This window comes from Lagenorhynchus albirostris, chromosome 3 (genome assembly GCF_949774975.1).
Source record: "Lagenorhynchus albirostris chromosome 3, mLagAlb1.1, whole genome shotgun sequence".
In the NCBI taxonomy this organism is placed as follows: domain Eukaryota; kingdom Metazoa; phylum Chordata; class Mammalia; order Artiodactyla; family Delphinidae; genus Lagenorhynchus; species Lagenorhynchus albirostris.
Window position 1 is genome coordinate 63,351,571 of NC_083097.1, and position 23,394 is coordinate 63,374,964.

At 44.2% G+C, this 23,394-nt stretch overlaps 1 protein-coding gene across 5 annotated transcripts in view; it reads right to left on the reverse strand.

Moving 5' to 3' along the window:
* Window positions 1–241: 241 nt before the first annotated feature.
* Window positions 242–23,394, reverse strand: part of SERINC5 (serine incorporator 5) — a 93,987-nt gene continuing 70,834 nt past the window's right edge. For 3 of the 5 annotated variants that reach the window (XM_060143206.1, XM_060143209.1, XM_060143210.1), the window contains exons 9-12: window positions 18,777–18,843; window positions 15,852–15,891; window positions 15,041–15,185; window positions 10,396–11,677 (exon numbers count right to left, since the gene is read on the reverse strand). In XM_060143206.1, coding sequence (XP_059999189.1) covers window positions 11,530–11,677; window positions 15,041–15,185; window positions 15,852–15,891; window positions 18,777–18,843 — 400 coding nt within the window. In that variant the 3' untranslated portion in view covers window positions 10,396–11,529. Of the gene's footprint in view, window positions 321–1,016; window positions 1,237–10,395; window positions 11,678–15,040; window positions 15,186–15,851; window positions 15,892–18,776; window positions 18,844–23,394 lie in introns of those variants that run through there. The other 2 variants (XM_060143208.1, XM_060143207.1) reach the window with 2 other exon arrangements.

The window sequence follows — 23,394 nt, forward strand, 5'->3', positions numbered from 1 at the left end:
TGTATTATTGTTCAAAATATCAGCTGCCCCACCCTGGGGGAGGGTAATACTTCCCTGCCTCATTGCATCAGCCTTGGCTATGACTTGAGGCACCCCTCCTTGTGGGAAGATTAGATATCCCCACCCTGTGGACCTCAAGAGTAGCCATAGGACTTGCTTTGATCAATGCAGTGATAACAGAAGTGATGTGTACCACCTCTAGGAAGAAGCTTTGGGAGTCACCATGTGATTCTGCCATGTTCTCTCTTTCTTCCATGAGACCAGTGTAGGGGAGGAAAAATAATTTTCCCTTTACTCTTCTAAGTTCTTAGCTGAGACCTCTGTAATAAAACAGTTAACAAAAGACAAAGACATTTATTAACATGCATACTTCATGTATACATGAGAGATACCCAAGGGAAAAATGGCTCCCCGAAGTGGCTTAGAATTCACTTAAATACCATCTTAATAGGGAAAGAAGAGGATGTAGGCCTTTTAGGGGAGAGTAATGATTTTTAGGAAAGATGAATGGACCTTTAGAAGAACAGATGGGAGTTTATGTTGAAGTCCGTCTGGGTGTGGTGTCAACTTCTAGTCTCCTCTGGTTGATGAAATTCCCAGGGACTACTTAGCTTCTTTTGGAGGATCTGTCTGTAGGCAGGTAAGGGGCATTCAGATAAAGCTTCTCCCTACTTGCTATAGCTCAAAACAATCAGTATGCCAAAGTGGCATATTCTGTGGTGGCACATTTTGCTACCCTTCATTCTATACCACATGTATACATGGGAGATATACTGGAAAAATTAGTAGTTCTCAGAAGTAGCTTAGAACTCAGGCTTATATACCATCTTTAGCTAAAGACAAGGGAAAAGTATGGGAGAAGCCAAGTAGGAGGAGGTGACCAGGAAAAGCATGGTAAACTAGAGTAAGTTTTATTATGCAGATTTAAGTCAATGTCTTCTCCATTGATAAGGGTCCAAGTTGTCTCCAGGTATTGTTTGTCCTTCCTGGTAGACAGGGGAGGAGGGATGCTTTTCTAAATTTATGTTCTGCTCTTAGGCAAATGGGGGAGGGCAAAAAAGTTTTCTTGTATCTTCTCAATTGCTTTCAGCTCAGAAGAATTCTTCTTCCAAAGTAGCATATTTTGGAGTGGCAAATTCACCCACCTTCATCAGCAATGTCCCAAATAGGGGCTGCTGTATCAGCCTGGCTCTCAGAGTGAAGAGAACTTGGAGCAGAGCTGCAGACAGCCCACAACTGAAATGTAATGTGAGCGAGAACTGAACTTTAGTCATTGTAAACCACTGAGAATTTTAGACTTGCTTGTTACCACAGCATATCTTAGCCTATACTGACTGACACACCCAAAGTATCAACTAAATTTTTCTTATGTCTGAAGACAGCTTTTATGCATTGAAAGAGTTTCAACTTACATTTTATATACTTAAATTATATGTATTTTAAAAATAATTTTTAAGCCTTTAAACTCATGTCATTTTATTTACAAATTGATTAATTTTACGTTAATATTATTAGTCAATTTTGGTTTTGATTAATGTCTCCTTGGCTTATAAATGTGATACATACACCCAAATGTTTATCACGTTTTAAAAATTAAGTCTTAGAAATTTCAAAGTACAATCTAATTTTAATACATTTGATTTTCTCAAGCCCTTCAAAAACCCAATAAAGATGATGCACATAAGTACAGACAAAACTCTCTAAACATTTAAAACACATGACACCTAAAAAGTTTAACCTTATGAACTTAATAAACTATAATAACTTAAACACTGGCTTTAAACTTAATTACCTGTATCTTCTTTTGAATTTTTATTAGTATTATAAGTTTAATTCATCAGTCTCTTCACTCACTTTCTCACCTTAAAAGGCAGAAAAACGCATAACGTACTATAATGATTACAAACCTTATTTCTAGATAATAGTCATTGCTAGACATAACTTAGCTTGTCATCAGAGCGTCTTTAAAATTATTCTTGTCTTCTGGTAATAACAAGATATTCCAGACCTTTATATTTCCTGCCCTAACATGTGCAGTGTGCTTCTCTTCAGGGAGCCCTGCACCCTTCCTTGGTTTTCTGTCTGTAATGTAGATAGGATGGATCTGCAAAGCAGTCCCTGGAGTCCACAAAAGAAAAGCCAGAAATTCACAGTAGGCTTTGGCCTGACATTGAGATGCTGAACCAAAATCCCAGGTGTTTAAGACACTGAGGTTCACTGTGCTACTCAAATGCAAGTCCTTACTGATATAATCCTTATGCAAATAGAAAAACCAAGAGAAAGCTCTATATGCTAAAAGGAAAAACTGATCTACAAAGGAAACCTTGGGAGGTGGAGAATGGTAAAGAGAAAAGGAGATGGGAAAGATGGGTGAGGAGAGGTGAGATGTGGCAACCTCTGTAAAAACAATTGCATTTAGTAAGGATTTTAAGAAAAGTTCGCCTTTTCCTTCACGAGTAAAATGAGAATTAGAACAGGAACTTCCACAGGATCATTGTGAGAATTGTACCAGGCATACATCAAGTGCTCAGTGAATAAGAGCTATCATCATTATTTCAAGCTGGGGTTCCAGAACAGAATTCAAGTGGGGAACATTAAGAACACCCTAAGAAATCCAGAAGTCCATTCTCTCTCTGCCCCACCCCTTCTCTCTTTCACAACTACCCCTCTACACATCCATTTTAATCCTAGATCTTCCTGCAAATTGGCTTTCTCCCTGTGTCCTAAACTAGTCACTAGCAACGTCTTTTAAGTTTCCCAACTCCTCGTTTCAAGTCCAAATTTCCAGAGAGGATGATTGCCCAACTTAAATGGGAAGTCCATTCCTGAATCAATTAACTGTAGCTATGACAATTACGTGGAAAGAAAATAGCTGCTCCTGCTACAGCCATGAGAACAGTTCCCAAAATGTGGAGAGGAAAACACGGGGGCGGGGGGTGCTGCTATGAAGACAAAACAACGTGAACACTTTGGGTGCATTTTCTCTGAGCGCGCAAGCATGCATGTGTGTTCTAACCAAGTCCCTCTCCTTGACCAAATAGTCAGGCTCCTCTGAGCTCTCTTCTTGACTAGACCTCAACCTTAGTCTTCCACATCCAGCCTGTCCTTGCCAGGTGGCACAGCCTAGTCTTAGCAAAACTCCCCACCCTTGATATCTGACCAAGTTCTTCATCTCCTCTACCTTTGATGTATAAGTCCTTGTGTTACCCGAAAACTGGGTTCGCCTCTTCATGGATGTTGAGCCAAAAGACACAACCAAGCCAAAGATTGAGAGAAGGAAGGATTTATTATTACTTGCAGCCAGTAAGGAGAACACCAGGGATCTTTCTCAAAGCAGTGTCTCCCTGAATAGCAAACTTGGGGAAGCTTTAAGCTAAGGGTCCCTGCATATTCATGAAAGGGCTTGTGTGGTAAATGCATATTCATTAAGGGGTGTGAGCAGAGAATTCAGCATAGACTTGGGACAAAGGTTGACAAGAGTCCAGGCCCTAGTTGACAGAAGTCATGAGGGTCAGAAAATGTCAACATTATCATCCCTTAGGTTCCAGTTAATCTGATGGTTGAGGACTCCAGGGGGTTTGAATTCTGCAAAACAACTCAAGAACGTGCTTCAGGGTAATCTTTACCTTTCAAACAGAACTGGTAGTCTTTACAACTGATATATTGTCTCTGATAAAGTTAGGTTATCTCCTTGTCCTGGTAGTAACTGTTTTTACCTTCTTTTTTTCCCTTAATATCACTGACTACTGAGACCCATCCCTCTGCAAGGGCAAGCACTGTGGCCAGGCTTAGATCACAAAACGGCTGAGGCCTAAAATGGCTTCTTATGTTACTAAAGTTAAGTCTGGTTCTTTCTCTGGGGGCCCCCTACCCTATCTGCTTACACTTGGCCTACCTTTAGCAAGAATCTCTCCACCCCCTGAGGTCTCCTCTTATAATTTTCCATCTACTGGACCCCCTCCCTCTGCTTGTTGGTTATCAATCCCCACTGTCCTTGTATTGAGTTGAGCCTGATCTCTCTGCCCTATTGCAAAACTCCTATTGAATGGACTTGAATAAAGTCTTACTGTGTTGTTGTTGTCATTGTTTTTTGTTATTTTTTTGGCCGCACCATGTGGCATGCAGGATCTTAGTTCCCGGACCAGGGATTGAACCCAGGCTCCCGCAGTGAAAGCACCGAGTCCTAACAACTGGACTGCCAAGGAATTCCCAAGTATTACTGTTTTAACAAGTATGAGAATAATTTTCTCTTTAAGAGTTCACACAGGCCGGATTTGGATCACACTGTATATATGGCTTTCTAAATTACTTTTCATTTAACAACACACTGAAACACATTCAATGAAATATTTTTTCAACAACACTATTTTTTTAACTACTCATCATTTCTAAGATGCCACAAATAAAGTGTAGCCTCAAGGTCAAGATAAAGCCTCTTATGACCTCAAAGATTTAAGGAGGTGCATCTCAAATCCTCCTGGCTAGTGCGTCTCCTAATCTCAGCTAGATAAAAGGGCTTCTGTAAGAGTAAGGGTATTGTCACACAGCACTCTGACCTGTAGCCCAAAGTAGAGGGGAGTGTATCTGGAAAAGATTGGTGGGGATGGTTTTACCTAACATAGTGAATCCCAGTAAGACGGTTCAAACTGAAGCCACTGGGCTCCCAACCACTTACGGGCAGGAAGCAGGCTGAGCAAACTATTCAGCTACAAATCAGGCCTTTTTTTTTTTTTTTTTTTTTTGCGTTATGTGGGCCTCTCACTGTTGTGGCCTCTCCCATTGCGGAGCACAGGCTCCGGACGTGCAGGCTCAGCGGCCATGGCTCACAGGCCCAGCCGCTCTGCGGCATGTGGGATCTTCCCGGACCGGGGCACGAACCCGCGTCCCCTGCATCGGCAGGCGGACTCTCAACCACTGCACCACCAGGGAAGCCCCAGGCCTTTTTTTAAGGAAAAAGAAGGATGACCCAGAAGGTGGGGCTTAGAACTAAGTCAGGTCCTGTTGTGGATGATGCTTCCAGGGGTGGTTCCTTGGATGTCGTTCTGTGGGTGCAGAGACTGGAAAACTAAAAAGACAAGTTTTTTTGTTTATTTATTTATTTATTTATTGGCCACATTGGGTCTCCGTTGCTGCGCGCGGGCTTTCTCTAGTTGAGGCGAGTGGGGGCTGCTCTTTGTTGCGGTGCGTGGGCTTCTCATTGCAGTGGCTTCTCTTGTTACGGAGCACGGGCTCTAGGTGCTCAGGCTTCAGTAGTTGTGGCACACGGGCTCAGTAGTTGTGGCTCACGGGCTCTAGAGCGCAGGCTCAGTAGTTGTGGCACGCAGGCTTAGTTGCTCCACAGCACGTGGGATCTTCCCGGGCCAGGGATCAAACCCGTGTCCTCTGCATTGGCAGGCAGATTCTTAACCACTGCACCACCAGGGAAGTCCCAAAAGACAAGTTATTTGCCTCCCATGATCTTAAGGGCAATGTGAACAGGGACATGATAAATACAATAGACAATTCCTTTCAAAAGGTGGGGATGAGTGTATGTAAAAACCAGTAAAATCTGAACAAGGTTTGTAATTTAGTTGACAGTTAATACTGCCAAGTGCTGGTAGGTCAAGTAAGATGAGGACAATGGATTCAGCAACATGAAGGTTACCAATGACTTTGAAAAGCACTTTCTGAAAAAGGTATGTGTGTAAGCTTTACTGCAGGAGGTTCAATTCAAGAGTGAATAGAAGAAATGACAGAAGCACAGTTTTTGGATCTTCCTGAGTTCCTACACAAAAACAGTGCGAGAGGGTAACACAACCAAAAACCCCATGGAAAACACTTACAACAAAAAGCGGTGAACCTCAAAACACAAACGCCAGAAGACCTGAGCAATGTCAGCATTTATGTGGGAAGAAGTGGTAGAGGGTGGGGATTGGCAAATTCATAGAGGTAGAAAGTAGGATGGTGGGTGGTGGCTGCCAGGGGCTGGAGAGAGGGGAACGGAGAGTTGCTGTTCAATGGGTAGAGAGTTAGGCCTTTGCCAGAGGAAAAGAATCCTGGAGATTGGCCGCACAACAATGTAGATGTATGCCAACTCAAGGTTGGCACCTGCCACCTGCCTCTACAAGGATTAAATCACAAGCTGCTGGGACCGCTGACCTTCAACACCCCCTGAAAGGAGTTCAGGGTGGAGATCAGGAGTGAGGCACTCTGTGCTCCGGGAAAAACTGGCAGAACAGGCCTTCAGATAGTTAGATATTTGCAGGAGAAGATTATGAGCCCAATTCTTGCACCTCCTCATATCTAGAAAAGCACTAAAATCTTTCATGGTGACGCCTGCTCCTAATACACTGACATTCCCCCCCAACCCCCCGCCGCCACCTCTTCGGAACAGTTCCTCGGAGCTATCTGAAATGCTGTCTCTTGGGCTATAGTCCCCATTTTGCTCCAAATAAAACATAACTCACAACTCTCACGTTGTGCTTTTTTTTTTCCAGTCGACATGTATTTAACACTGCTGACTGCACATTAAAAAACAGTTAAGATAGTAAGTTTTATATTATGCGACACATACTATTAAAAAAATCAGGATACTAACCTCACATACAAATGAGAATTGGAAGTATCAAGATTAAATCCCATACAAAGATATTTTAATAAAAACAAAAGGATCATTCAATACGGCTAAAGAAAATTTAAAAGGCCTATGTAAATGAAAGATACAATCATACATCAGAAGACTTAATGTTATCATGTCAATTCTTCCTGAATTGATCTAATGACTCAATGCCATCCCAAATCAAGGGAACTGGCAACTTAATTCCAAACTTCAGAGGGAAATGCAAAAGGCCTAGAATAGCCAGATCTTGAAAAAGAAGAACCATGTTGGAGAACTCACACTACCTTGTTTAAAGACTTACTCTAATTCTCATATTTAAGACAGAGTGTCGTTATTGTAAAAATAAGAAAAAGGAAGCAGGCTGCAGGGGCTTTCAGAGAGAAAGAAGGCAAAAAGCCTGGGTTTTCCTGTTTGAATTTTCATTCTCTAGAACCAGAACAGACTCTATGAAGCTTAAGAGAGAGCGAATTAACACCTGAAGACATCTTTGGAAAACAGTACCTGGAAGACTTTAATTACAAATGCATTCAACAGAAGGGAGAAAAAAACAACAGTTTTCAATTTTATTAAAGTTAACAAGTTTTGAGTATTCTACCTAGGAAAAGACTGGTCAACTTCGGCTGCTTCATAGAAAAATTAGCATCCAAGATAACAAACATTAATCCATAGTTGCCTTTGTGACTTAAAGGAAAAACAATAACTATTTTAAAAGTTACCAAAACTCCAACCATATCTGAGAGCATTATAAATTTCAAACAGTAGATTTACCACACATATTACATTTTCAAATTCTAACATAGCAAAACATAACCACATAATTTGGCTACATCTAATTATTTCAGAAAAGTTAAAAAAAAAGTAACAAAGTTATGACTATAAAACTTTTGTAGTTTTTTTTTTGCAAAGTAAAAAAACCTTAAATCTTTAATAAAGGAAAACAAAACAATCCTTAAATTTCTTATAAATAGCTCTCAAGACATATATTACCCATCTGTTACAAGCTTTCTTTACCTGAGAGAATTTCCCAGGATCCTTCACCACAAAGGATTACCTTAAAGAATTCTTCTAAAAAAAAAAAAAGAATTCTTCCAACACTTTACTCACATAAATATGATTAAACACCTATAGAAGTGGATGTAGACAAATGCATTCTTAATCCACCCTTCCCCAAGTAAGTTTTTGCTGAAAGGATTTTGCTTTTAAAAAAAGAACACCTCTTTGGTAAAAGCCAAATATTTCCTCCTTTCAAAATGAACGCCTCTGCAAATGATTTACTGAGGAAGGGTGAAAAAAAGAAAAAAGAGCGAGAGGTCTTTAGAATGGCTAGCATCAATTCAAAAGATCTGTGTCCTGTGAAGCAGGTCTAACATTAGAGAACGCATTTCTGCCTAAAATGCAAAACTGGATTAAAATATCTGAGGCTTTACAATATATTAAAGATGGCAGGAAACACAGTTAAGAACAAGGCCAAAGGGATTTAGTAAATTAAGGAGAATACCCTATAGAGAATGCCATGAATCCAGGGGCATTGGCACTGTACCTGATTAAGGAGGGCCCAGCGTGCTCTCTGGACACGTGGGGTCTTGGCCCAAGGTCACAACCTTCTTAGTTATAACTAAAACCGCCTTTCACTTCCAAGAGGGGTAGGACATGAATACATACCAAGACGAGATGCTCGTTAGAAAGGCAGTCGAAGGAGAAAAAAGGCCTAGGCAGCTTAAATGCACACAGGCTCTGGAATTCCCTTTGCAGGGTAACAGGAAGCACCAATGGTAGTAAACTTCTGGCCAAAATTAAGCACATAATCTTAAAAAGGCAGAAGGTGACAATTTGGGGGGGAATTAGCACTGCACAGAGATCACCCATAATGAAGGCACCGCTGAGCAACTGGAAATAAACAATGGGGTGTGGGAGCCCCTCTGTTAGCCATTCTGATGGGCACCAGAACCCGAAATCCCCAATAACCCCACCCTCCATCAGTCCACATGCACATGGCCCATCTACTCTACAAAGGAGCTCCAAAGACCTCTGGGACAATTCTTTCAAGCCATTTCCCAAGAAACTGTGAGAACAAAAAAACCAACTAACCAGTATTAAAAAATTCAACCCAGTGAGGACAAAGTAGGGTTTCCAAAAGCCTTTGACAAAAAAGTCTCTGGTCTTCAGTCAGGTGACACATCTAGACATACACTGCAACACTCCCAGAAGAATCCCTTCCCCTACTTAAGTGTCTGTACTCGTGAAAATGAGAGGGGAAAAAATTTCCTCATCGGATGAACGGCACAGAGGAAGCATACACAGTTTTAAAATATCTTCGGCTTTCATCACTAAAGGAGTCTGACCAGCAGCTTCTGGGAATGCACTTTTTAAATCATGTATAAAAAGTTGTAGGAAGCAGAAGTCTATTATTTTAAAAAGATTATCAGTGAATTTATCAAATGAACATCATCCTTAAGAGCAACTCAGAGCAATTGGCACAATGTTTCCAGTTTCTTAAAACACAATAGCACAAAAATGTAGGTTTTTTTAAACCCATGAATGTTGACTTATCACCTGAGTATTGTTTATTACAATTAATAATCATTAAAGTCAACTTATTTATATGCCCTCTGTCCTCAGAGAACACCTACATCTCTTGATCATTCAGATAAGCTTGCTTAAATTCTCAGTTGAGAATAAAATCAGAGTGACTGTAACTCTCCTTCTTGTGTCAGACCAACCTTCAGAAAGGAACATTATTAGTCTTAAGCAGCTGGAAAATGGGGGTTGGCTGTAGGAGAATTTGGGCGGCTAAGGAAGGAAGCTCCGAGGGCCTGGCCACTGGCAATGTCCTTTCCTCTGTGTCTCCCTGAGCTTCCTTCGGCACAGGAAGGGCCCAACGAAGGCCCGCTAAGGAACACAGGGCCTGGTCAGCTTGACCTTGACCTGCCAGAAGGGCCAGTTCTGAAGTCACAGGGCTGGATGCCAGACCCCACTAGACCCCAGCAGGGAGAAGACACAACGAAACCAGTCACGGACGGCACCCCGGCTCCTGAGCTGCCTCTCCTTTCGGCTTACCCAGAGCCCGTGTCACTGCACCGGCCGCTGCGGTGGCCTCTGCCAGGATGCTGCGACACACACAACCCCACTCCCTCCACCTGTCCGACCCACAGAGCTCACGCTCCCACTGGCTTAAGCTCGGGCTACGCATAGCGGCCATTCATTTTGTGCCTACAGAAGACCTCTGGACCACCGAGCTCAGAGAGCTCCTGGTCTGAAAACAACTTGGTAAAGTTTACAAAACAAGGCTCTCACACACACACAATGAGCGAACCTCCAACACTGTAAATAAGTTCCTGGAGGAATTCATCCATTGTTTGAGCCCCGCCCCCCAATTTTCTTGAAAGGAGGGCAAAGCAGTGAGTGGAAATGAAGAACTAGACTAATTTCTCAGGCCGGCATTTGGCACACTGGAGGCCAGCTTAGGTGGGACCCAATGCATACAGCAGGGCACAAAAAGTACAGGCCAAATCTTTTCATCCTCAGACCCTCTCTGCCTGGGTGCTGAGAGGATTCTTTCCATCCCGCATGAAATACTAAGAGGAGGGTGCCCACCGTCCTCCACCAGGGTCTCTGATGGACTTTCCACTGCGTAAACTCTTCCCTGGCTGAGAGTATCAGCACTGAAAATGGACGTCTTCTTGGGCAGCTGCCTAGAGTCAAATCTTTCTTCAGTATCACCTTAAAAGTATGTATTTTGGAAACTTCTGCGGCTTTTGCTTATGGCTTAGTTAAATACCTCCCCCCCCTTTCTTCTAAGTATATTTGGTCACTTGTACAACTTGTATAACTGGAGGCCTTACCTGGTCAGCCCTGTTTGAGGTGGTGGTCCTCACCTCAGCAAATCCACCCCCAAAATCATAATGGACATTAACGGTGTGGTCACATTACAGGTCTGGAAAACAAAAGTCCTTTTGCTTTTACAATTTCGAAGGCCTCAAGTGGAAGAGAAAACTGGCTGACTTTAGTAATGGAAAGAGGGGCGCAGCAGGCTTCAGTCAAGAAGCAACTTCCCAGGTAAGGTCCTAAAGTATCATGAATATCAATCCACAAACAAGAACTATAGCAAGGAAAACAACACGAATATTGTTCTCTAATCATGTGAGTAACACCACGTGTAAGAGTCATAGTATTGCAGTAACTCAGATCAGGTAGTGATAACCTGGTGGGGGATCACAGGGGTGGTGATGACAAATTGTGCTTTTTCACATTATAACAAAGATGTTGAACCCAGAAAGGATGAGGGGAGCTCTGGGAAGGGCAAGGACAGAGTGAAGTCTGTGATTCCCAGCATCACAACTTCAAAGGGAAACGTTTGGGGGCTGGGAGGAAACAGCACAAGGGTGGAGTTAAAAGCAGATGCTTCCTCTTGTAGCCAATAAATAGTAGGGAACCAGGAGCAGGGGTCCCGCAGGCCGAGGTGTGGGAGAGGGGTCTGCGTTCTGTCAGGAGCTTAGGGCCCCAGATTCTGTCATGTCTTTCTATTTCAGGGATAGGAATAATAGGCCACACAAGGTAAGCTTTTCTCCCTGTGATAAAATGTCATGTCCCAAACTCTGTTTTGGTAAAAACATGCAGAAGGAAAATACTTGCCTAACTACTATCCCAGTTTTTAGGGGTAAGACACATACAAAATATATCACTCAGGATCCACTCGGGTGAAAATTTCAATTTTCGGGGGACAAACTGGTAGCTTCTTTTCAAATTTCAGAATTAAAAAAGATAAGCAGGTGATTTTTTTTTTCCCCCTGTTAAGTTTTTTTAGACCCACTCAAGCCAGCCAGGGGGAATGCCAGCTTATCACAAAGTACCAGTCACTGCTCAGACTCCTGGTACGTTTGTTCAAAGGACGTCACTTCCAGCCTGCAGAACCTAGGAGATTGCTCCGATCCTCACACGGAGAAGTGCGGAGAGGGTCGACAGAGGGGAGCGACCAGCGTTCCCAGGTATAACAGCACACATATCCAGCAGGAAGCCATCTTGACCCAGAAGATGGACCAGCTCCCGCTGAAGAAGGTTTCAATGTTGGCACTTTCATAGCTGCGGAAACAAGAGACCCAGTTGTGATCAGTGCAGGGTGAGAACAGGTGGAGAGAAGGTCTCTTCCACCAAGTCTTGTCTCTCCCTGCTTCCACCACTTCCAGCCTTTCTTTTTTTCCCTGGCAACTCAATTCAGGTGTAATTCACACCCACTTAAAGTACACGATTTTTATTATATTCATAGACTTGTGTAACATCACCACAATCAATTTTAGAACATTCTCATCCCCCCAGAAAGCAACCCTGCACCCTTCAGCTGCCCTCTCATTTCCCTCCTCCTGCCAGCCCCTGCCATGCATGTATCCACTTTCTGTCCGTATGGCTTTGACTATTCTGGACATGTCACCATGCATGGAATCATGTGGCCTCTTGTGACTGGCTTTTTTCGCTCAGCATACTGTTTTCAGGGTGTATCCACGTTGTAGTATGTAACAGTACTTTATTCCTTTCTGTTGCTGAGGAATATTCCATTGCGTGGATATAGCACCTTTTGTTTATCCATGTGTCAGCTGATGGACATTTGGTTGTTTCCACTTTTCGGCTATTATGAATGAGGCTATTATGAACATTTGTGTACAAGTTTTTACATGGACATATGTGGGTTTTTTTTCTCTTGGTTATATAATTAGGAGTGGAATTGCTGCATCATATAATAACTCTGTGTTCAACATTTTTGAGGAACTATTTTCCAAAGTGGCTGCACCATGTTACCTACCAGGAGTGAGAGGGGGTTCCAGTTTCTCCACATCCTTGACACGTTATTTTCTGCCTCCATCCTTTCTTAAACTTCCGAAGCCAAAATTTTCCAGGAATTCTCCAGGTATCACTGGGAAGCATTAGAGGCTCTAACACCCTCTTCTCCTTCAGGATGTTGGGGAAAAATCTCCTCAGGGAAGCCTTCCCCATCACTCTATTTGAAACCGCTGCCCCCAGCATCCCCGACCCCACTGGGTACTCCTCATTCCTCTTCTTCATTTTTCTCCCCAGTAGTCATCACTATTTGACACGCTGTATTTGATGTGGATCACCGTCCATCTCCCCTATTAGAATATAGTCCCTACCACCCACAGCAGTGTGGCATGAAGGAGCCACTCACATGTTTGTTGTACAATGAGTCTTAATGTCTATCCTAAGTTATTCTAATGTCTATGTTAGGTATATCCTCAGGCACAACAAATTATGATGCAACAGAAACTTTGGATCGGTCAAAGAAATCTCCAAAAGGAATCAAAAAGAATCTCCATGTAGTGACAGGGAAAGTCAGGCCCATGATGTATTGTCCATCACGTAAGTTAAAAAACAACCCTCAAGGGGGAGAATATGTGTAATCACGTTTATGTTTTAAAAATTATATAGGCTAGGGCTTCCCTGGTGGCGCAGTGGTTGAGAGTCCGCCTGCCGATGCAGGGGACATGGGTTCGTGCCCCGGTCTGGGAAGATCCCACATGGCGCGGAGCGGCTGGGCCCGTGAGCCATGGCCGCTAAGCCTGCGCATCCGGAGCACAGGCTCCGCAACGGGAGAGGCCACAACAGTGAGAGGCCCGCATACCTCAAAAAAAAAAAAAAATTATATAGGCTTATAAATGCAGAGAAAAGGAATGAAAGGATACATACCATATAGTTAGCAGTGGTTATGGGGTGGGGGGGTCCATTGTTACTTTTCACACTTTCACCTCTTTTTTTTTGGCTATGCCACGCTGGCAAACCCGTGCCCCCTGCTGTGGAAGCAGGGAGTCTTAACTTCTGGACCATCAGGGAAGTCCATATGTTAGTTTTTTTTAAGAAGATGTTTCAAACTTTTGTAATGAAAGTGTAAAAATAAAAAAGACAAAGTACAAAGTAGAAAAAAAGAGTATCTTCTCTTTCTTAAAGGCAGAATCCCATGTTCTTCCTCCTCACTGCTACTATGTTCTCAAGACTGCCCACGTGCCATTAACCTCCCATTTTCTTAAAGCTGCAGTAAGTATCACCAACTGCCAGGCTTAAAAGCATGCCAACAGAGGGACTTGCCTGGTGGTCCAGTGGTTAAGACTCCACGCTCCCAATGCAGGGGGCCCGGGTTTGATCCCTGGTCAGGGAACAAAATCCCGCATGCTGCAATGGAAAGATCCCTCAACTAAGACCTGGCGCCGCCAAATAAATAAATAAATATTGTTTTAAAAAGCATGCTGACAGACTGTCAGGAACGCGGACTGTTTCTGTGAAGATGAGTACAGCAGCACTTGGAGAAGAAGTTAGTTGACTCCAAGAGATCTGATCTTCGGGCTGTAAAGAATAGGATGTTTTTAACAAACAACCCAATCCAAAAATGGGCAGAAGACCTAAATAGACATTTCTCCAAAGAAGATATACAGACTGCCAACAAACACATGAAAGAATGCTCAACATCATTAATCATTAGAGAAAGGCAAATCAAAACTACAATGAGATATCATATCACACCAGTCAGAACGGCCATCATCAAAAAATCTAGAAACAATAAATGCTGGAGAGGGTGTGGAGAAAAGGGAACACTCTTGCACTGCTGGTGGGAATGTGAATTGGTACAGTCACTATGGAGAACAGGATGGAGGTTCCTTAAAAAACTACAAATAGAACTACCATACGACCCAGCAATCCCACTACTGGGCATATACCCTGAGAAAACCATAATTCAAAAAGAGTCATGTACCAAAATGTTCATTGCAGCTCTATTTACAATAGCCAGGAGATGGAAACAACCTAAGTGTCCATCATCGGATGAATGCATAAAGAAGATGTGGCACATATATACAATGGAATATTACTCAGCCATAAAAAGAAATGAAATTGAGCTATTTGTAATGAGGTGGATGGACCCAGAGTCTGTCATACAGAGTGAAGTAAGTCAGAAAGAGAAAGACAAATACCGTATGCTAACACATATATATGGAATTTAAGGAAAAAAAAATGTCAAGAAGAACCTAGGGGTAAGACAGGAATAAAGACACAGACCTACTAGAGAATGGACTTGAGGATACGGGGAGGGGGAAGGGTAAGCTGGGACGAAGTGAGAGAGTGGCATGGACATATATACACTACCAAACATAAAATGGATAGCTAGTGGGAAGCAGCGGCATAGCACAGGGAGATCAGCTCGGTGCTTTGTGACCACCTAGAGGGGTGGGATAGGGAGGGTGGGAGGGAGGGAGACGCAAGAGGGAAGAGATATGGGAACATATGTATATGTATAACTGATTCACTTTGTTATAAAGCAGAAACTAACACACCATTGTAAAGCAATTATACTCCAATAAAGATGTAAAAAAAAAAAAAGGATAGGATGTTTTTAAAAGACTTTTTTTTAACAACTTCTAAAACATCTAAGACAACGGAGCCACTCACTTGAACCAGTTGGTGACGGTCATCATCACATAGAGGGAAGCCAAGAAGAATACGAAGTGGAAATAGGCATAGCTGTAGACAGTGCTTCTCTTCTCATCATAAATGACCCTCGGGCCCTCTTTCACATTCTGCTGCTCTTCTGTGTCTGTGAACCACAAAGCGAGCACAAGCCCAGTGAGTGAACACACGCATGTTGACCATTTTCGTAAAGCCACACTTGCTAGTTTCCATCCCAGGGGCTGTTGAGTAGAAAAGCTGTCAAAAATCATTTGTACCCTCAGGCAATTTCATCTATGCCATAAGCCCCAAACGCCCACCTCACCCCAAAACCTTCTATAACAGGATGAGTTACCTAATGTCGGTCACGTTTAGTTTAACAGAAGAGAGCCCTTAAACACACAAAACGTATTATAAGCTCAGAAGAAAATGAGAGGGCAGAGCAAGAGTTCTCAAGCCCCTGGGATGCTCTAATTCAAGAAGAAAAGTAAGCTGAACGAAAGAAAATTTCCAAATTATCATTCGTTTAAAAAATGCACCTCCCGCTCCTTGAAATCTCACTGGGTAATGTAACTTATATAAACACGACCCAAAATACAGACTGTTCTTCGCTTGCCAGAATATCAACACAAACGAATCCCAGCAACCCTTTGGGAAGCATGCGTAAAGTGTAACACATAACAATAAACCAGCTCTGGAATAAAAATTTCCTCTCACCACTCAAGTTATTTGTGCCTGAATCCCAAATGCCTACAGACTAGAGCTACAGGTCTGCAGGGCCGCACGGAGCGCAGAAGGAAAGCTGTCTACTTACCCTCTCCACCAGAGCCGAAGCAAAAACAACACCGGGCTACCTGCGAGGGCAAAACCAACAGTCAGGCGGCTTGCTTTCTGCTTTTCTATCTCCACATTGGTTAAGAACTAAAGGCCACCTATGTGCCAAACCTCCTCCATCTGAACTATATCCCAAGCCCCGAACTGCACGCTTCACTCCTTCGAAAGGTTCTGATCACGTGTGTTCTTCCAAGACGCTCTGGGGGCTAGTGACAGGAAGTAAGGACATGGAGGTGAGCCACCCAGATCCCGTTCCAAGGTGCTCCCTTAGTGCTTGCTCAACTACTACTGCGAGGCTCTAGAAGGCAGCTCCAGGCTTTGCCCCACCCTCGAGGGAGCCTATCCTGGGCAACCCACACAGAATGACCGCTCACGGCAGGGCTGTAAAGGCGCAGCCACTGACCCCTGGGGGACAGCTCTGATGGGTCGTGTATCTGCTCCGAGTGCCCGGGGGGTGAGCAGTGGCTCTGTCCAGCCTGCAGTGCCCTTCGACCTCACCCTCTGCCCCATGCTGCCCCCTTCCCTCCTTCCACACGTGTTGATCCCTAATAAACATCCGCATATCAGGCTCTGCCTCGGTGGCTGCTTCTGGAAAACTCAACCTGGAACACAAAGTGAATGAGACAAGGTCGCCACACTCATGGAGCTCACTCCTGGTGCTTTGCTCTACTTGCTACTTGATGAGATCCTCTTCGGCGCCTGGGGCTGGGATCATTATCCTGTTTACACGTGAGGAAACTGGGGTCCCGCAGGCTGAATAACTGGCCTGAAGTCACAAAATTAGGTGACAGACCTGGGAGAGGAATGCAGTGAACCCCAATAGGCAGCACATGGTATCTAGGAGATGGTGGGGCTGACAGACTCAGAAAGGGTAAAACAACTAAGGGATCTGGGGCCAGGAGGCCTGCCCACATTTCCTATGAAAATCGGGCTCTGAGCTGGCTGCCTCATGGGGGCAGGGGTGCTGGGGACAGCGATGGATGGGATGCTTTCCTTTAACAGTCCTTGGTTCCTTCCAAATGTCATGCCATGTTTCTGACCTACTCAAAACAATAAACAATTTAAAAAAAAAATCAGGTTACGAAAAATTACTCCATGCTTCCAGAAGTACTCTGGTAAACAGAATAAGAAATGCTACACACGCCAAGACAGTCTGCGAAGTGCTGGGTCCTCAGCACCTTCCGGCTAACAACAGTTTCACGACAAAGAACAGAGAGCCAGGGGCAAGGACGTGGGAGCTTGAGCCTTCGTCCCATTTATACATCTCAAAGCCAAGCCCTTTTTCCTTCGTGCATCAAGGAAACTTGTCATAGAGGGATTGGCCCTGACAGAATCTTGGATCAAGTGATACAGTCTAAGATTCACTAATTCATTCAATGGGGCCAAGACATCGTATGCTGGGGTCCCAGTTCTTTTGAAGCTTAAGTTACAAGAAATGACTCTCTCTCTCTTTCAAAGGTATATCCTGTGAAACGTGAGGCAAGGAGTTAGCAAACCAACTTCCATCCTGTGTGCTCTCCAGTTCAGAGGGAAACGCTGGGGCTCTTTCCTTGGAATGCGAAGAAAAACATCCTCTCTTAAATCTAACTTGGAGACTTGCTGTTCTTTGCACTTTAACTGTGTACACAATGGGGATATTGAAGCCAGAGCGGTCCAACCTCAGCAGGGGGTGACCCAGTCAGCGGTGTGAACGACCACTTGCCTTCTAGAGGCCATTCTCTTCTGGAGAATAGGCAGTAACCCATTCAAACTCAGCACAGTTTTCTCCTTCTTCAAGAGACAGAAAGAGCTGGTGAATGATACTGGCAGACTGACAACCCCTCATAATGGTCCACTATCTCCAGGTCAGGTGCAGGGAGGGCCATCCCCAGAGACCCACTGCAGAACAAAGTGCGCATATCTGGACAGACGCCAGGGCTCTTCCTCCATGCAGCCGGGGTTGGACGCCAGGCAGAATCAGCAGAGAGCAGCTGAATCTCGGGCAGTGGTGGTTAGGAACACAGCATAGACTCTGGAACCAGAGGGCACGGTTTACACGCTGGCAAATCAAAAGTTTCAAGGACTTAACTTTTCTGTTTTTCCCCCTTCTGTGAAATGGAGATAAAACCCTCCTTGGGTTTCTTTGAAGATTAAGTGAAGTCACAGATGTAGCGCTTAGAACACAGCTAGTCTTAGCCATCATCGGAACCTCCTGTTCGTTCCATTCTTGGGGTCAGGGCTGAGTCTCTTCCTGGCTGCCTCCATCTGATCAGACCTTTTGTGACCTTGGTGGATGTTCCACTGAGGGCCCCAGAAAAAAGACGTTTGCACAAGAAAGAAAATGACATTCTGCTGACCGACAGGCAAATGCTGACCAGCCTGGTTCTTCGGACGCCGACTGTTCACCATTCTTCTTCACCCCATGGGATGGCCCGCCTGCTGGCGCTGCTGCAGTTAACAAGCTCACGTACAGGCAGTGCCCAGCAGGGCGGCACAGAGCGCAGGCGCGTTCCTCCCCTCTCCTTCCCACAGCTACCCTATGACCTCATGGCCGTGCTGTGTACGGAGAGCGCAGACAGGTAAAGACGAGGGGGATGGGCTAGAAGTTAAGACAACCCGCACACATTGTTACAACAGAGGAAACGAGCAAAGAGCAGCCCAACGAGCTACCCAGGCCTCTGGTGGGAGTGGGGCGGCCGAATGCCACACCAGAGGCCAAATTTGTTGGAGGAAGATCAAGGATTTATTTTAATCCTGTAGTATATTCAGGACATTTCTTTTCCTGGACGAAAATTGTATTCCTTCCTGAGGAGAAAAATGGGATCGTGGAATACAGACCACTAAGGATGCAAATAAACACATAAAAAGCCTTCTGAAAAATGGGTCTTCTGAGATGAAGCAGGGCCAGAAAAGGAAATAAGCTTACTTCCAGGTCAGGAGCTGCGTACCGCCCCTGCAGAGCATCCGAACTTGATCTGGTCGTCGATGTCAAACTAAGAGATAAACAAAAAAGGTCAGCAAGGCCTATTGACGTGTTATATCACACAGAAGGAGGGCAGAGTCTCCTGGCGGAGGCTCCAGTGAGAGGCTCACTCTAACCTACAGTCCTGCTTAAATACAAGTTGTCTATTTTAACAACCCACTTTATTCCAAAATTGCCTGACCTGTTCGATGGCTGATGTTTTTTACCCATGTTGCATGAGATCATTTTATGCAAAGAGAAGTTTATAGGTTAAAAAAGATAAAAGTAGTTTTTTGATCCTATTATCTTGTTTTTCACTATTGGTTTCCGCTTCTCCTCCCTCAAATGCCAATAATTTTCAGATTTCATTTTTATCTTTCCCCTCCCTTTGACTAGTCTCACTTAGAAGGGATCAAAAGCAATGAAAGAAGCCAGAAATGGCAACAAAACGCAAAGGCATGAAAAGCAAAGGTCATCACTATTTTCTGTGATAATCAGCCTTTGGCAGAGCAAGGTTTTCTGTTTGGAAATTCAGCACAGAGTAGTTATCAGTGTGATTAAAAAACATTCTTCCTGCCACTCTCCCCACTCTTACCACTCTGCCTAGAGAGGTAAAATGTTATAAAATCTGGCTTACAGGGGTTAAAAAAAAAAAAAAGAGTATTTATTTTTCCTGGGGGAAAAAAAGGACCATTTTAAGCAAATAGAAAAATATTCAATATATATGAATAATCTTTACAGATTGATTTAGCAAATATTTACTGAAGGTGTGCCACGTGCCAGGCCCTGTTCTAAGCACTGGGGACTCGGTGAAACACACAACAATCCCTGCCCTCCTGCAGCAAATGCGCTAGCCTAGGGGCAGAGGGGCTAGTGGAGAGGCAGGAATTAGCAGACTCATTTCAACCAAATAAACTGCAAGACGCAGCACTACCTTCTCTGCTCATTCTCATCCTCTCTCCCAAGGAGAGAAGAGATCAATGAGATGCAAATAAACAAAAAAAGTTTTCCTCATAAAAAGGTCCTCTGGGATCCAAGAGCATTGCTTCTTTTGTGGTCCACTCAAGTCCAATGGCATCACTTTCACGTCTGCTTTGAACAAATGGATGTTACTGGAGGCCCACTCCACTCCCACTTCCTGACATTGAACCTGGTCTGAGGAATGATAGAAACAATTCCCAATGGCTGTGCACCCAAGAAACACATACACCTTGCTCCTGCACTCAAGGCATGCTCCATTTTGTGCATATGAATTACGATTTAACACAGTATATCGTTTCCATGGAGGAAAATGTAACAACTTTAGGAAGAGATCAATATCTGGAATTTTCATCTGAAAGATGATATTTATTCTTTTAAAAAGTTCAAATAAATATTCCATTTCATAAATTCTTGGGAATAAAATGGTTTCAGAAAAGCAAAGCTTTTGATCCTGACACCTCTGCCACTTTGCTTCCATCATCAGAGAGCACTTTAAAAGGGGAAGCTTTTGTTCTTCTAAAAATACCTATAATCAGTTCATCATTAGTGACATGTGACTTCTATAAGTAGATGTTACCATAAAATAAGGTCTTTATTCAATCATGGCCTTTACCCACAAAACACTCTTCTTAAAATTACTGAGAAAATATTGTTTTTACAAACTCTTTAAAAGCCTAGGAAATTCTTATTGTCTGCACTCTGGCTATTACTAAGACCCATCTGGTCGGCACAAGACAACAATTCCCGGATTATCCATAACCTCTTCCCTTCCAGGGCTAAGGCCTGAGTGACTTTAACCCAGTACTTCCTGTGGGGGTGGGAGGAGCCTGACAGCGTTTGGTTGGGACAATGCTTCAGTGGACAGAGAAGGTCTAATCACCTTATTTGTTTACTATCGCGAGCCCTCTCTCACCAAAAGCCAGGGGCATCTTGCAGTTGTTGTGACAACCAAAAAAGAAAAACGCCTCCCTGCTACCCCCAACCCCTCCCAACCTCTGTCATGCCCAGAATCTCTTCCATATTGGAAGAATGATTTGCAATGCAGGTGCCCCTCCACATCTGCTTCAGCGGTTCGGGAACTGGCCAAACTCCACTAGGTCACAGAAAATCTCTAGACAACACGTCCAGACTTTCCTATCGGAGACCACAGATTCTGCCCCCGACAAACTTACAGGGCCCTTGAGAGATCCCGTGACTGTTCTCAGACTTGGTATAATCAAGTTCAGTTATGTTCCCAGTGGAAACCAGAGATGGTGAAAAGGGGTCCTCAACATGTTCCTGATGCAGAGACATGAAAACTTCTAGCTGGCAGGTTAGGCAGTAACAGGATTCCCAAAAGGTACTCCCCCCACCCCCTTCTTAAATAAAAGCAGTAGGTCCAGAACACACCAAAAGAATAGATAACCCTCCTTGATTTGCCAACTTTTCTCCATTTAAATCAATCTCTCCAGTGCCATCTTACCAATCTTGCACCTATTTCCATATGGTCTGCTATAGTGCTGTGAAATGTCCCATTTGGAACTAGCAAGTTGTTTGACCTTTACTAAAGATTCTTAGTTTTTCCAATTTTGTTCTCAAATTCCTAAGACAGCTGAAAAAAGAGTTATTTTTTTCTCTTAAGCATAGCTAAAACTGAAATAGCCGGGGAACATTTTACAGCACAAATGCCTCCTAATAATGCAATTATGCAAGTCATCCAGCTGATTGTACCACCTAAGTGAAGGACCTTACTCCAAGTTTTCCCAGGGCGGGGGGGAAATGACTATGAACCTGTCTCTCCCAATACGCCAGCAAAGGAGATGTAAGGAAAGGTTTCCTGAACTGGGGGAGAAATATAGGAGCAGTCTCCACATCTCAATTTTCCTTATGTGTACAATGAGGGAATTGAACTTTTCTTTTTTTTGGGGGGTGGGGGTGGGGTGCACAGCTTGTGGGATCTTAGCTTCCCAACCAGGGATGAAACCCGGGCTGTCGGCAATGAAAGGACAGAGTCCTAACCACTGGACCGTCAGAGAATTCCCAAGAGGGAATTGAACTTGATCGACTCCATGATCCTGTCTCATCTGACAGTTTGTGAACTTGAATCCAACAGAATAACAATTTCAATCAAAATCTAGAGACCAAGGAGGGACTTAAGGAATAGCTGGGGGAGGCCAGGGCCTATGACAGCAAGGATCCAGGCCTAAGGGGGTACAGGGGCACCCGCTTATAGAAAGAGCCATCAGGGGACTCCTGACGGGGTCCGGGCTGTGACATTTCTTTACAGCACAATGCCTGGGTACAGTAGAAGAGGCTTTGGGAGAAAGGGCAGCCTCAGTTGGAAAGCTGGCGAGTGAGTTTTGGCTGAGCCCTTCTTCCAAGCTAAGACAGCCGAGAGTAAAACATCCTCATAGTGAGTGCCCAGAAGCAGGACTTGGGACAGAGAGCCAGAAACTGAGACTGGAGGCCATCATGAGAGCCTCCTAAAGAAGTGTCTGAGAGAGAGAGAGAGAGAGAGTGTGTCGGGGGCGAGGAGACTCCAGTTGGGTGAGAACATAGCACAGTGAGCCTCTAAGATCTTACCAAAAAAAGTTAACCCCAATCCCAAGCAATCCTGGACTTCCATTGAAAACGGGTGATTTCTTCTCCTTTCAATGCACACACCACCCAATCTTCTGGCTTCCTACAGAGTCTATGGAGAATTCTACATATTCCTGCAATCATCTTCAAATGACAGTTTTCGCCCAGGCAGTGCAGCCTCCTTCTGTAGTATCTTCCAATCTCTCAATCCTCTGAGTCTAGGAAAGTCAAGATTTGAAACACTCCTAATTGGGTCACCTCTCACACCTCCCTGTTCAAGGCCCTCCTCGGCTGAACTCAGTACCCCTTGAGCTCCAAGATGCTTGGTATAAAGTTCTCAAAGCCCATTCCTCCTGGAGCTGTGGTGGGTAATCAGGGCAAACATCAGTCACTCAGACACCCTCACCCCACCCTGTGCAGCACTTCACTGACCCCTGAGGAATCACCTGCCATCACCAGGCAGTGTGTCCGCGCCATGTGTTACACCAATACCCTGGAGCTGCCTGGCTACTCCTCATCTCCACTCGGTGTGGCTGCTGTTTTCTGTCTCCTCGTTCCTTTGCACACTATGGTTTTGCAGTTTGATTACCAGCATTCAAAAACGTTTGTTGGGCTTCCCTGGTGGCGCAGTGGTTGGGAGTCCACCTGCCGATGCAGGGGACATGGGTTCGCGCCCTGGTCCGGGAAGATCCCACATGCCGCGGAGCGGCTGGGCCCGTGAGCCATGGCCGCTGAGCCTGCGCGTCCGGAGCCTGTGCTCCGCAACGGGAGAGGCCACAACAGTGAGAGGCCCGCGTACCAGAAAAAAAAAAAAAAAAAAGCTTGTTACTGGCATTTAGACAGATGTTAAATAGCAGCTGTCAGCTTTGAAATTTGTTATCTTTTGTGAATATCAGATTAGACCTTACCAACCTCCACTAAAGTGCCTCTAAATTCCAAAAGGAGCAATGTTTTATTCATCATTTCTCACTCAAGGGTGGCAGTGAAAATCTAACAGGGTGGAAATTCCACACCACAAACCAACACCACTGGTGGCAGTTCT